This window comes from Amphiura filiformis, chromosome 11 (genome assembly GCF_039555335.1).
Source record: "Amphiura filiformis chromosome 11, Afil_fr2py, whole genome shotgun sequence".
NCBI classification, from domain to species: Eukaryota; Metazoa; Echinodermata; class Ophiuroidea; order Amphilepidida; family Amphiuridae; genus Amphiura; species Amphiura filiformis.
In genome coordinates this window covers 31,230,521-31,245,677 of record NC_092638.1, presented here as the reverse complement: position 1 = coordinate 31,245,677, position 15,157 = coordinate 31,230,521, and the positions used below count along the sequence as shown (strand labels likewise).

The 15,157-nt window shown below is 37.3% G+C and overlaps 1 protein-coding gene across 1 annotated transcript in view; it reads left to right on the top strand.

The window, feature by feature from the left end:
* Positions 1-15,157, top strand: part of LOC140164729 (uncharacterized) — a 49,063-nt gene that overhangs the window by 5,280 nt on the left and 28,626 nt on the right. The window contains 8 exon segments of the mRNA XM_072188086.1: positions 1,980-2,164; positions 3,361-3,470; positions 4,918-5,025; positions 5,709-5,813; positions 6,603-6,661; positions 7,236-7,253; positions 8,215-8,235; positions 12,084-12,154. Coding sequence (XP_072044187.1) covers positions 1,980-2,164; positions 3,361-3,470; positions 4,918-5,025; positions 5,709-5,813; positions 6,603-6,661; positions 7,236-7,253; positions 8,215-8,235; positions 12,084-12,154 — 677 coding nt within the window.

Below are 15,157 nucleotides of genomic sequence, written 5' to 3'. Positions count from 1 at the left end.
CTGCCTTTTTGAGGAGAGCGAGAGCAATCGCTCTCCACTGCTCTCCTTAAATCGGATATAGGAGAGTGATTTAGTTGACCATTCTCTCATTACATTTTATTGTAAATGTTCTAAACAGCTCTTGAAGGCTCTAGAAGAGCTATTTAATGCTCTCCTGCAAATTCCAAAAAGACAGTCCCTGGTTTCCATCCTCTGTAAAAGCTGGAATCTGCATCAGAAAACAGAAATAAAACAAAATGTTACTCATACATGTTCATTACAAGTATATTAGGGGCTATCATTTTCTGCGGAAGGGGGCTCCCAAATTTACAAAAAGTCAGCATCAATAAAATTGCAACCCCCCTATTTCGGCCACAAAATTTTATGACCCTCTCCCCCACCACCCACTGATACAGCTTACAATGTACATGTATCCCCTGAAGAGGCTAAATTTGTATTCAGTCTTTTTGAATTTAACACACTATCTGTGGTCATCTTGCTACTCCCTACATTTTGGTCATCAAAATTTTATGACCCCCCTATTTTTCTTTCCAAAAAAGTATGCCCCCCCCCCCTTCCAAAGAAAATGATAGGCCCTTATGTTCACATTCTAGGATTACATTTACAGTTCAGTACCGGTAAATAGCAAGTGCTTGTTTCTTAAAATTGTGTACTCACAATGCACAGTATAGGCCTATAAGCATTTTAATATGTGCATGCACAAAAAGTTTGTACAGGAAATTTGCTGAAAATTTTAGACATTCAAATTAGCATATCTCCGCAACCACATGTCGTATGACATTCATTTATGCCTCATCAGTTTTCTTTCATTTAGCTCTTTAATATGAGATTACTTTGATGAGAATTTTTTGTATTATACGGTACCTAGTTAAGGCGAGTGGTTAATCACTCGCTAGCATGCAAGAAGTCAAATTTTCACCACTTATTTGGGTATACTACTATCAAGTCGAGCTTCGTCTTAAAACGGTATTGATGTATTTATGTTAAAATGCACGCGAAGCGCTGTAAAATTTGTGAGTTACTTTCTGTGCTTGGAGGGGCACAGAATCAATTAAATGTTGAATTGGCTGATTCGATGGCTGATTTTTGGGTGATTCGCAGTGCCAGTGAGTGATATTTTGTGCCTATGGCGAATGGAGAAACGCTCACTAGAAATCGAGTGTGGCCGAGTGGTGGCGAGCGAGAGCGATCGCTCGCCTCAAACGGCAAGGGCCTGCGCTCTCAACACGCGATATTCAAAATTCCTGCGCTGCAATGTGCAATGCCACTAGCACTATTAATGCTTATTTGTGCTCAGTTGTTGTCAGCCTTCATTGTATTACTGGGACGTCACTGCACTTGACAATTTCGGCGCCCGAGAATTTTGAATATCGCGTGCTGAGAGACAGACAATTTTGTTTTTATGATCACTACGAGGGGGATACCCCTCGTATATGAGTTTGTTTTAAATAAAACTATGTGATTCGTGCTTGATAATTATTTTTCTTACATAAGGCATATATTGTTAATTGTTAAATGTTGTGATTGCCGGAGACTTTTTCCTTTAACAACAAACAGGGTTATTCCCTTGATCGAGAAAGCAAACTACTATCCGCGACGACACGATAGTTGCTATAACTGCTTCAGTCTCTCAATCATCGCCAATTTTGAAACGTATTATTTGGCAACTTGCTCTACAAAAATTAACGAAATTTTAAAATAAAATGCAAGGAAAACAAACACAAATTAGACATGCCATTCATATAATTTGCATTGTAGATTCACTCATGCCACTCGGCAACTTGAAAGTACCAGTAGAAATAATTAACCCACATTGGTTCTCGCAATGTAGTCTATTTAAGGTTTTGAGGAATTTTGAAATTTGACCTGTGTATGAACTTTAAAGGACATACATGTAACTCTTGTCTTAGCAAACTGTTGGAGATTTAAATGAAAATAAAAACATAACAGTATTTATTGTCACATGTTTCTGTCTGTAGGTGACATTCATGGAACTGTTAATGTGGGATACTGCATTAACAGTCCTGAGAACAACAAGACTGACATGACACCACAACTAATCACCGTCACAGAGAATGTACCGTCAGCAATTCTACCTGTTTACTTTCTCTTGGTCAACAACTCACAACCAGATCTCCAGGATTGTCTTGTCTTAGATGAAGATGTAAGTTTTGTCGGAATAATTCTGGTATACCCTGCACACATAACCCTAAGGCCTAAAAATGTTTTGTGATTGGTGTAACCGGACTGACCCTAAAAATAGGCCTGACCCTAGACTTTTTTCATAGAGTGAGAAAATCAAATAATCAATAATCCAAAATAGTTGTTCTAAGCTAAATTTATTTTAAGTAATTCTTGGCCAAGGTGGAACTTTGGCCAGGGGGCACTCAACTTAAATTTTGGTAGGGGTGTGCGGCGTGGAGCGCGGAACTTTGGGAACTAAGAACTGATTTTAAGGGCTTGATGAACTGAAATTAGGGCCAAAGGGAGTTAAAAAATTCCAATGTTAGAATTTGAGGCTCAAAAAAACTGGAGCAGATCCAAATGTGGGTCTTAAGGAACTGCCGGAGAGCCTGAAAAAGGGACCCTTGATCGCTGCACATACCCGTACCACCTTTACATGTGAGTGCCCCCGTACATAGTGAAAGGCATGTGTATGTAATCTTCTTTGACTGTGTTATGTGTTTGGTTATCGAACTTATCATCTAGAGCTAATAACCATGCTGAGTATTCCTTCTTGAGCAAGCATAAAAAATACATAGAGTGGGAGAATCATAAGATCTCACACCACCAAATTCCAGTGCAATATAATAGAGATGTGGATTAAATTTGCCTTCAGAAAAACATTCACAAGAGTAACTTGGTTCTTAGTGACAGCTATAATTATTGAAATCAGCCCTTGCTTGATCTCTCTGTCTATGAAATACAATAGGTTGACTGTTATTATTTTTATGATTGACCCTCAAAGTCTATGATGTCTGGGAATTACATGCTTTCCATGCAAAATCATGCTACATGTATCTAGAGCTTCTTGACAGGAAGCATGACAAAAGGGTTTCTTACATTGAATCATTAAAAATTAGTCAATCAATCTCTCATTAAAAATTAGGCAAGTGTACCATAGGCGTAATGTTAAAGCATTAACATGTACAGCTGTAATTCATTGGGTGACTGAAATCTACACGTCTTGTGTGAGCGATTAAAATAACATCTTCCATAGGGGGTGTATGGTTATAAACTAGAATTTTAAAAAAAGCGCAGTTATAGTTTATAGTGCGCTACGCACAGGCCTCAGCACACTTTACACTTTAGAATAGCCCAATGTCTTCATTTGACCATGAACATGACTGTTCATTACAGGTGACAGTATCCTGTAGCATCAGGATAAATTACACAGATGGTGACAGTGTGGTAGAGTTGATGGATACTGTTGTCAGTACTGGACAAGATAGTGGTGCCATACCATTCAGGTAAGTCTTGCCTATTTGTGCTGGTTTTTATGACAAGCAGTGATGTGTGCAAAGGGGGAAGGGGGTGGGCAGAGGCCACAGCCCCTTTTTTGTCAGTCAGTCGGGGATAATGCACACGGTCGGAATTTTTTTTACCTATTACTATTTTTGAACAGTCGGGGGAATCGCGACCTGTGGCCACCCGCTTATTGAAAACCTTCAGACACCACTGATCACAAGGATTACAATTATAATACCCTCTCTAGTGAATATTCCATGTCACACTCTTCAGGATATTTTGTGTGGTCTTTTAAGTGTCAGCATTCAATTTACCTGGTGAAGCACTAGCAGAGCAAAATGCTCCCCATTTTGGACAACCTGCTGCACAAATATCAGCTTGTATAGCAATTTTTACAATGTAAACATATATGGTTATAATAAGGCCAAGTAACAAAAATAACATGTATATCGTCCCCGCCCTCACCGATTTTTGGAGATTTTCAAATATTTTTGTTATTTTTCCTATTTGTTCCCTTCCTTTATTTCTAAAATTGTTGTGATGAAAAGACATGTTCAGAAGTTCTTGGTTATCATTTATAAACACATTGCAAACACTTCCTTTAAGCTAGGGGTAGGGCTTTGGGGAAATAACAAAAATATCTGGGGGCCTCCCCGATTTGATGATGTGTTGACAAACACTTTGCAATTGCAATTTTACACAGAAATGAATGGTAAAAAAATAACACTAATAACAAATAATAAGAACCTCCCTCACCGATTTTTGAAAAAGTCCGGACGATATACATGTTATTTTTTTTACTTGGCCTAATATCGTACTATAATTTAACATCACCTATTGATATGCAAATTTTTTGAAGTGAATCAAACCCTGTTAAGTGATCAAGATTAGATATCTACATTTAGGGATACTGGAATAAGCCAAAATTGTTAGGGGCCATTTGTGCCCTTGGGTTAAACATTTTCAGACCCAAACTCAAAATGTTAACGTTACTCTGGTCCACAATTTGTGACACTAGGTGTGTGATTGCAATGGTATGTACCGTAAAAAAAATGGCATGAGCATTGTAGTAGAGCTTAGAAAGCAGTGGCATGTGCAAAGGGAAGGGGGGCACTTTTGCTAGTAAGTAGGGGAGAATGCACCGAGTCGGGTGAAATTTGGGATTTACCTATTTTTTGAACAGTCGGGGGAATTGAGACATGTTTCCCCCCACTTTTGAAAACCTGTGGACACAAGAAAGGCAAAATGTTCAGATTGGTGTAATGGTACCAAACCAACTCTAGAAAGGAGAGGCTATAAAGTTTCTTTTAATTGAATTGAATTTATTCCACCCTCAAAATGATCTGTGTTATGTTTAAAGAGTGTCAGAGAAAGGTTTCTGTATAAATTTAGTCTGAAATTGAAATGTGTAAAATTCTTATACTAATTATGTAATTTGTCATTGTACAGTGTTGTTCAGCAAGGACGTGCAGTTGAAGTAGAATGTTCAGGTGAAACCATCAACCCGGGGACATCTACTCCATTTTTCACAACCAACTCATCTGTAGGAGTAACTGGGTAGGTTCTATGCATGGTACATTTAAACCACTCCACACGGGTATTAATTGATTGCAGACGACAAGTTCCAAATTTTCTTTTAAAATTCAAAAATTTCAGAATTGTACATTTTCTTGACCATATGTGATGCAGCACATCAAAAGGAGTGACTTTTGCATATGAAGTCAATTTTGAGTTCAGTATTTCTGCTTTGAAAGCATTTTGCAAGCTTTAGTGGCTAATGACTCTGTCATCACATATCAAATGTGCACTGTACGCTACGTTCCCAGCGCCTGTTAGCGCCCCATACATGTGTCAAATGTGTGATACATATTGATGATCACGCTCATTACTTAAAATCTAGCACCTCCTGGCAGCTCCCATATTTGTGTCAAATTTGTGATTCATGGTAACTTATTTTCAGGCTCCCTAGCATGCAATTTTGGCTAGTCCAAGTTTTTATGGGGGGGGGGGCGGGGGGCTGGTGCAATCTATAAGCCTTTGTGTAAAGAGAGTTTTGGAATTAAATCTAATACTGGAACTTACTTTTTGCAACTATTGCGACGTTGCGTCTGGAACCACCAGACTTCATCAGGCAACTGACCTGTTGGTCACGTGATAGACGGCTATCACGTTCTTTATCTTTGTGTAAAGAACTTGTGAATCTATTGTTTTAATGATTGGTATTTATCATTTTCAAATAGAAATGTTGCTGTAAAGAAGAGCCCTCAAGTGAGTCTATGTGATGACATAGTTATAGTACCTAATTCATTGTTAATAGAGGAAGGACAAATAAAGCTACAACTTAGGTAAGTCATTTTGACCTCTGACCCTAAATAGTGCCTAATTCACTGTTGATAGAGGAAGGACAAATAGAGCTATAACTCAGAGACATCATTTCAACCTTTGACCTCATAAATAATCACATTGAGGCCTGTACCGAAACAATATGATTCACAAGTTTTGAGGTAAATTGCAATAGCGGATTTGAGATTAGTAGCAAAAATGTTTGTCGCATCGGCAATCATGGATGTGGGTTCCTCATTTGCTGAATGAGCAGAATCCTGTGACCCTAGGATGGCCTGACATTCTTTTACACATTAAAATCGGCATGTGCAGCTGGGTGTGTGTGTATTCCAACTGGGGAGATTCACACACCCACATTTAAACTGGGGACATTTTTATACACAAATCTGAAAACAACCGCCATACTGTGGAGGTCATCAAATCAGAAAGTGGTATGTAGTATACCCCCTGTATGGTGGTAAGACCCCGTTTTGAATTTTATCTCCAACTGTGGAGCTCCACGGTTGTTAGCAGACTCCATAGTTGTTATGTGGCAAAACATATGCACCTCCACAGTTTGTATGCGGTTACAAACACCTCCACACTTGGCAGCATTTACAAGAGGGTGTGAGTGTGTATGGGACTCTGCCAATGAGAAATGGCAATGCTGATCACATTCCTCATAGCAAATATTCAAACCAGGATTGTGAAATTTAATGAAAAAAAGTGAAAGATATCAGAATTGGTATTATGGTAACTTTTGTTTGTTTGATTTTGGTGACATTATAAATAGTTTGTATTTTTTTTTTCAGTGAGCCTGTAGCAGATAACAATGTGACAGTATCATGCGAAATAAGTGGTATCACTCAAGGTAAAATGAAATAGAAACACTGCTGTAATTTATGGAATTATACAGTATTTTCCAAACTGGCTGAAATACTCTGTATTTTATATATTAATCAGGTTACAGTTAGTTAGAGATTTAGTTGTGTATAAAAGTTGATTAATGTATGTCTTTGTGTTTATTTTTATGCATGTATGTGTGTTTTTTGATTTTACTAAACAGCCGAGGCCTCAAAAGTCAAAGAGACATGTTTTCTATGGTCCCAATAGTGTGTAGACGTAATGCGTCGACTCGCACATGCTGAACCGTGTTATATCGTGTCATATATAACACGGCTTGGAACCAATAAGATTGCAGGAACTTTCTCAAGTGTTTAAAAGGAATGTGCCATCTAAAGAAAAGTTTTGCCAATCACTTACAAAATCACTGTGTTAGTTTACAAGTTTATTTACATTTTATGTATGTTTATCACATTTTGTTTTATTGTATTAATTACTACTACTTCTACTACTACTACTACCACCTTCCTGTGTTCACAATACTTCATGCACTATTGCAATTTTTTGGCACAATGGCACACTGACTGCACACACATTTGCAGAGATCAACGGGACAGAAGGTAATTAACATTTATTTAACCTTTGACCCTGATTAGCATTTTTATTCCTGGCCTGTAGGATTCAGTATTCGACTTCCTTCGTTTTTTATTGTTTTGAGCAAAACTAAAATGGTCAGTCTGGAATTGTAAGTCTGATTATGATGTAATTTTCAGCAGAATTAAGCTCTGAAAATGGCTCATGTAATTGAAAATTGATTTTGATTTTGATTGACATCAGACTCATTTAACTTGATTGCATCACATATTTGACATATTTGGCAAGGTAGACAGGACACCAAACTTTTGGAATTAAGTAGCCATTATTATAGGCAAGAAGCAATGTCATCATTGTCATGAGCACATTCAAGCATTGTGTTTAATGCACATTAGTTCTCAACATGTGGCCTGTGCATAACCCCAAATTGGATCACAAATTCAAGACTTTAGGTATAAAACCACCCAGAAAAAAAATTGTCAACATGTCCACTGCTCAGAAAATGGGAAAAAGTAAAGCAAGCAATCAAGCAAAAGTTTTTACTGTAAGTTTTTATAAGACTGCTCCCCAAACAAATCATTGCCAGGATGATGTCATTTGATGAGATTGTGCTTGGTGTACAGATAAAGTAATATTCAGATTTCCTTTTACAAATTAAGCGTACTGCTAGCGGTCCAGCGCGTATTATTTTGCACAAGGTCCAATGCACGCGCTTGACGTCGCGCACATATACGCGATGGTTATGCTGTAAAAGGAAATCTGAATATTACTTTATATGATTTCACAATATCTGCAGGTATCATTTGGTTCAACATCCTGTGATTGATTCCTGGGATGGTGGGACTATGAATGTTTTGTTTTCCATTTTGCAAATCTGTGATTCAAATAATCATCTTATCTCATTTCTAACTGTGTCACATTATTGTTGTATATTTTCATACAACATTTATATAAATCTTTACGCACCTTTTTATCCAATTTGCACAGTTTGGGTTACAGTTGATGAAGGTATAGTATAGAATCTGATTGTAATATTACTCCTGCAAGCTTATTTCAGCAAATCTAACTGCTAAAGTCAACCCCAGCTTTTTCAGCATCAAATCCCTCATGTCCGATTTTTCTCTTTCAGCTACATTTACATTTTCTTGCATACTAGATTGCTTTGCATATAATATGTGCTGTACATGTATGACCATAATAGAATTAATGTTTCCAGCATAGGTGTCAACTTTTAATGGGAGATTTGCTTGAAGTGGTTTTATGATATTTCAACTGACTGACATTTATCAGTTAAGATGACACAATAAGCTTAACAGCCATTAACACCTTTAAAGCATTGAAAATGTACTCTATTTGTATATGAGAGAGGATGAGAGAGTGATGAGATGGGGTGCGTATGTGTTTACTGTAAAACGAGGACACGCACATGACATTTAACATTTAAACTGTAGACCACTCTGCAATGCGGGGACTGTCCTCATTTTCGGAGGTCTGCAAATGACCACAATTGCATGTTGCATTTGCAAGATACGCCCGCCCTCTCTTGTGTATTAAATAAATATATCGTCCGCAGTTGCTAGGTAAAATTGCATCATTCACATACACACAAAAAATGGCGAAAAAACATCCCCAAGGTTTCAGATGTCTGCATTTGCACAGTCCTAAACTGTGTCCACATTTGGAGGCAAACACCGTAGGGGTGTGTGTGTGAAAGAAAGAGAATAGAGTGAGCAAGAGAGAGAGAGAATAAAGGAGATGATTCTAGACTTTGTCCTGCATCAAAATCGTTTACATAATTTAAAGGAGGATGGTCAGATCAATAACCTCATCCCAACTTTTATCTTTTATACATCAAAATGGACATTTTGGATTAGTAGTAAGCCATTGACTCTGAAAGATGTTTTGTTTTGTTTTGTAAGCCAAAATTTGTGGGTTAACCCACTATTTAATATTCATTCAGTATTCAAAATACCGACAAGAAACTCTTTAGGTTGGGTCAAGGTCCAAAATTTATTATTTATTATTTATTAAGGTCATTCTACCCAAGTGAAAACAACATGTTATGAAATCGGATCATCCTCCTTTAATGTAGACATATCCCCATGATCTTCAGTGTGAATCCATCTGAGCATTGTCATCTTATTACACATCAGGGTGGTCTGGTGCTATACATGTATGTAGCTGTGCATCAAATCGCATCACAATGCTTCGTAATAACACTAGCTAGTATAAAACTAGACATTGGGGCAAACCACATGAGAATTGAAAGATGATCTGCATTAATATGCATCATTGTGTACTCCTATGGCCTGAATTTAGTCAATATAGGTGTATGGTGATACTGCACTGCGCAAAATGTGTACATGCAATGCAGGTTGTTTGCTAACCACCCACCCACCTGTCATTTTGGACAGGCAGATTGCTCCTGGGATAGCCTGACAGGCAAAATTAATATATACAGTCCGACCTCTCTTATCCAGACCTCTTTTATACGGATCTCTCTGTTATCCGGCTGTGAAATCTGCACATGAAAACATTTTTTGATAATTCAACACCTGAATTTTATGTTCTGAATGCTTAGAATGACATATCTATGTTGCATAAAGCACTCAAATGCCATCTTTCATGTTATTATCCCATGTTAGAACAATTTTTTGTTGATCCAATTTTATTACTTGGGACAGTCAATGCAGAATTACATGTAATTCACTTATCCGGATTTTTCACATATCCGGACATGGTTTGGTCCCATCATGGCCGGATAAAAGAGGTTGGACTGTATGGTTAATTTTCAAAATAAAGCTTGAATAAGTTCTTGGGAACCAACAAAAGACCAGACATGTAAATCAAGGCTATAGCAATAGCTTTTAAAACTGACTGAACCCCTAGAAGAGGCAGAGGTCTGGCTTTTGTTTTCAGGGTCAAATTTTGGACAGGTAGTGTGACAGACACTTGTCAAATCCTAGTTAAGACCCTGATGCAACATTCTTTCGTGGGACTTTACTGCGTCTTGAAAAGCAATGCTTAAGCCATGTTTCCTCTACAAGTATGTGGTGCATGACATGCATTTATGCAGCTCCACGTATTCCCCTTGCTGATATGTTACAACACTTACTTTGTTGGTGCATGAAATTTGCATTGATTTGGGAAGAACCACATTGATGATAAGTTGATAACTTTAGTGTCCTGTGTAGTTTTTTCTCCCCATAAAGTAATGTAAAGCTGCGCATGTGAAAAGCGCTAAAAATGCTGTTAATATTGCATAGCCACAATCCCTGTCATAATTGTTTGAACACTTTAACATGAGTACTATAAATATGTCCCCCCATTCCTCCGGATTAATGTTGGTCGTTATTTATTTGGCCATGCACCCTTAGAGACATCCAACATTGATTGGAGAGGAAGGGGGAGAGCTGTAGTAGTAGGAATGGTTCAGACTTTACACCAAAGAAAGCTAAATTTCAGTATGTTTAGTATAACTAAAATACGGGTTAAAACAATCCTACTTTTACAGAAGTGTTCGAACGACTTATGGCTGGGATTGCAGATTATTTATGTTGCTAGTATTATACAAGTTGTAACCAATGTCCCTATAATTGCTATATGAAGATATTTGAAGTAAATCTGAGATTTTATAACAAATGTGTAAGCTTGCCTTTAATGACATATGTATGTAACCATAAAACATCCACTATCTTTCTTGAGAGTCTGTTCTACATTAAGCTTCCCATAACCAACTCACTTTTTTGCTAACTCATAGTCATAAAACACATGCCAGTACTCGGGAATATGGTGAACTAATACTTGCTTAACCTTTGCTGATCATTAATGGGAAAATAATAAAAAGAAGCAAAATGTATTTCCCTTCAAGCAGTGCAACCCATCTCTCTATTAGCTGGCATATGGGTGATTGTATAGACTGCTCAGGCCTAATTGGCACAAAGATGTAGACCTATGCTCATAAGGTGCTATGCATTTGTGGAGCGCTTGACAGCATAAAGAAGTAAAGTTCTCCATATGAGCCATTTGCAATAAGATGTAATATTTTGTAAAACACAAAAACCATCTTTGTTACCTTGGACGATTTCAGACTTACACCCTTTGACCTAATTCTAGCTAACAAGCTGATACCAAAGAAATTATTGTACCTACTTCTCTGGGTTGATAGGGTGAAGAGATTTTAATTTTTACCCTGAGCAGCCAGTGACATAAACGTTGGAAAAACAACAAGAACAAAACAATTCATCTGGCCGGATTTTAGCATGTGACCTTTATAGTAATAGGACAACGATCTAACCACCAGAGCCACAGAGGCACACTGCAGGGTCTATTCTTCTGCAGTGTGCCTCTGTGGCTCTGCTGGTTAGAGTGTCGTGCTAATGTTATGGTTGCCGGTTTGAATCTGCCCAGATGCACTGGTTATTTTTTCATTATTTATGTGTGCTGGCTACTCTGGGTAAAGATTAACATTTGTTCAAGTTGATCCTGAACCACTGCCCACTACACAAATTCATGCAGCCAGCAAATGGACATATCTCTGTAGGCTTTTTGTGCCATTGACCGCCAGACAATTTAAATGAAACCATTCATACAGCAGCCAATGTCGCTGAGCTACTAAATGGGTAGAATCTCCTTTAATTGATGATGGCATTTTGTTCTTCTGACTCAAACAATTTTCTTCCATAACAAGAAATTTACAAACAGCCAGATTCATAATGAAACAAATGGCAATGATATGCTACAAGTGAATTTTGGCACAAATGAGATTTGTTAACATTTTGGGCAAACTTTGTACAGCTAAGTCATACTTCTGTCACACTGACAATTGTTTTTTTTCTTTTTTGTTTGTTCTTCAGCCGTAGAGGACTCATGGCTGTATCTATTATTTGAAGACGTATATGCTACCATTGGTACTACTGATATACTGGTGAGTGGAACAAGTAGATGTTATTAGGCAAACGAAAGAAGTTGTATTACCCTTTTCCGACAGACTCAAAAATTAGGCAAACAAAAGAAGTTGTATTACCCTTTTCCGACAGACTCAAAAATTAGGCAAACAAAAGAAGACTCAAAAATTGAGAAAAAATATTCTTAATTTTTTCATATTTGAATTTTCATAATTTTTGTATAACATTTGCAAAATGTTTTCTTGTTTGTGATTCATACTGCATTTAAGTTTAATATAGGGTAAATACGCCTATTCTCGGTCACTTAAGAAACAACCCGCTCTATTTCTTGCGTAAATGATTATAAAAGTTAGCTATATGGGAACGTGCATTCCACACAACACCCGCTTAACATACCCTGCATGACATCTTCCATTGAACTTGTATTGGAAGTATAAGGTCAAAAGGTCAAAGTTAGCGACAACTCCTATTCTCGGTCACTAAACTCCTATTCTCGGTCACCGTATAGTTTTTCTATACCTATTCTCGGTCACTCTCTTTTGGAAGCCTGGTTGATCGGTATGATGCGGTTTTGATAACTTAAACCCATAATAAAATACGTGTGCAGTATTCTCAGATATATTGACAAGGAGCGATCCTTTCAAAACGGTTTATTGGCAACAATTTTCGTATCATCCGATCGGGGTCCGAGGCGGTCCTATTTTGTGGGAGCGCACAGCGGAATGCGGTGGCACGCCCGACTAGTCCAGGAGCAATAACACACAAGGCCCTAAATAAGGAGTTCGTTTACCCCCACTACATACAAGGTTTGACACCATAGGTAGTTAGTATGGACCCTCTAGATCACTGCTAAGTAGGTAGTGGTCTCAAATTGTGGTAACACTTTTTTACAGGTCATTTTATATATGGAGTATAATCACATAAAATCACAAAAAATAGGGCAAAATTAAGGGGTAGGGGAGATATAAATTCCCATAACTCAACTTTTACTTATAATAATGAATTTAATTTGGTATGACTATGTAGCTAATTGATTGTTCTAACTTTCTAGTATTATTTGAAAGCAAACCTAGGTTTCATTAGACCATGATTGGAAGTGGCCAGTCCATAGACCAGTGGAAAATGAGATTTTTCACAACAATGCGTAGGGTGGGTGTTTTTATGGCACTGGCGTCAAATTTTACTATTGTGCCAATTTCTATTTTCAAAATTAATTAATTGAATAAGTTCATCAGGTTTGTAGATTAAATAAACAAGACATTTTTGAGTGACAAAACCAAGTGAAAATTAACTCACTACAATATTTCGTCCTTCACGTCGGAGGACTTCATCAGGTATGACTGATATGGTCATCTGATCCACTTTCCCGGAGATGGGTTTCCAGTTGGGCTTAGACTCTTTCGCAGTCTTCAAAAGCGGATCATATACGTGGCTAAGGAAATATGTGCCCTCCTCTCTGTTTAAGGTCCCCCTTCTTCTAATCTCCATGGCTTCTCGAACTTCTCTAGACTTCTTGTTGTGCTCCCGCCCAAGGATCTTTGAATCATCCCAATTGATAACGTGGTTGGCTCGGGCAACATGATCAGAAATTGCTGATTTGGTCTGTTCTTTTTCTGATAACTTGCGTTCAGATCGAGTGTACTTTTTGTTAGTGGCCTTATTGACTTCAGCTTTGTGTTCTGACATCCTAGTTCCAAACATGCGAGATGTTTCACCGACATAGGACTGATCGCAGTTTTGGCATCCAATTTCATAGATACAATTGCCTGTTTTTTCTTTCTCGCGTTTGTCCTTCGGGTGTACTAAGATAAGAAGAAGGGGGAGCAAGACCTTAAACAGAGAGGAGGGCACATATTTCCTTAGCCACGTATATGATCCGCTTTTGAAGACTGCGAAAGAGTCTAAGCCCAACCGAAACCCATCTCCGGGAAAGTGGATCAGATGACCATATCAATCATACCTGATGAAGTCCTCCGACGTGAAGGACGAAATATTGTAGTGAGTTAATTTTCACTTGGTTTTGTCACTCAAAAATGTCTTGTTTAAAATTAATTAAGCTCCATTTTTTAATTTTGTTTTTAATATCAAGCATATCTAGGCAAACATTGATGTTCTGGTTCAAATATTTATATAAGTGCATGTTTGCGTGCATGTTGGTTTGTGTTGTGTAGGTTTGGGGTAGGTGGGTGTGTATGTGGGGGTGGGGTGGGTGTGTATAGGGTTCGGGGTTGGTGTGTTTTACGTGTCTTAATATGTCACTCAGCTGAACTATATAAGTTCCATTAACAAAATTTGTTTGGTAAGTTACCATTCATGTAATATTTTGAATATTAATATGTGCGGGGTGAGATCAACCACTGCTTGTCAGGAAAATAGACTTAAAATGTAAAAAATAATTACTTTTCCACATGTAGCAGCGCGTGTAACAATATTAAGGGGTAGGGGAAATATAAACCATCATAACTCAACTTCAACTCATGATAATGAATTCATTTTGGAATTAATATGTAGCTAATTGATTGTTTAAATGTTTTAGTATTATTTTAAAGCAAAACAAACATTATTTGTCAGGTAGATAGACATGAAATGTGAGAAAAGGTTAATTTTTCATGTATAACCATGTCAAATATGGTATTATTAAGGGTTAGGGGAAATAAAAACCACCATAACTCAACCTTTACTCATAATAATGAATTCATTTTGGTATCAACATGTAGCTAATTGATTGTTTTAACTTTCCAGTATTATTTTTAACAGAAAAACCATCAGGTCTACATAAAGTGTGAAAAAATGTTAATTTTCCAATGTGTAACAGTGTAAAATATGACAATATTAAGGGGTAGGGGACGTACAATCCAACATAACTCGATGTTTATTCATTATAATTTATTCATTTTGGCATCAAAACATAGCTATTTGGTTCTTGTAATCTTTTAAAGCAAAATGACCATTAGTTGTTAGCTGTATAGACTTAAAAATGTAAAAAAATATCGATTTTTCAAGTGTAGAAGCGTAAAATATGA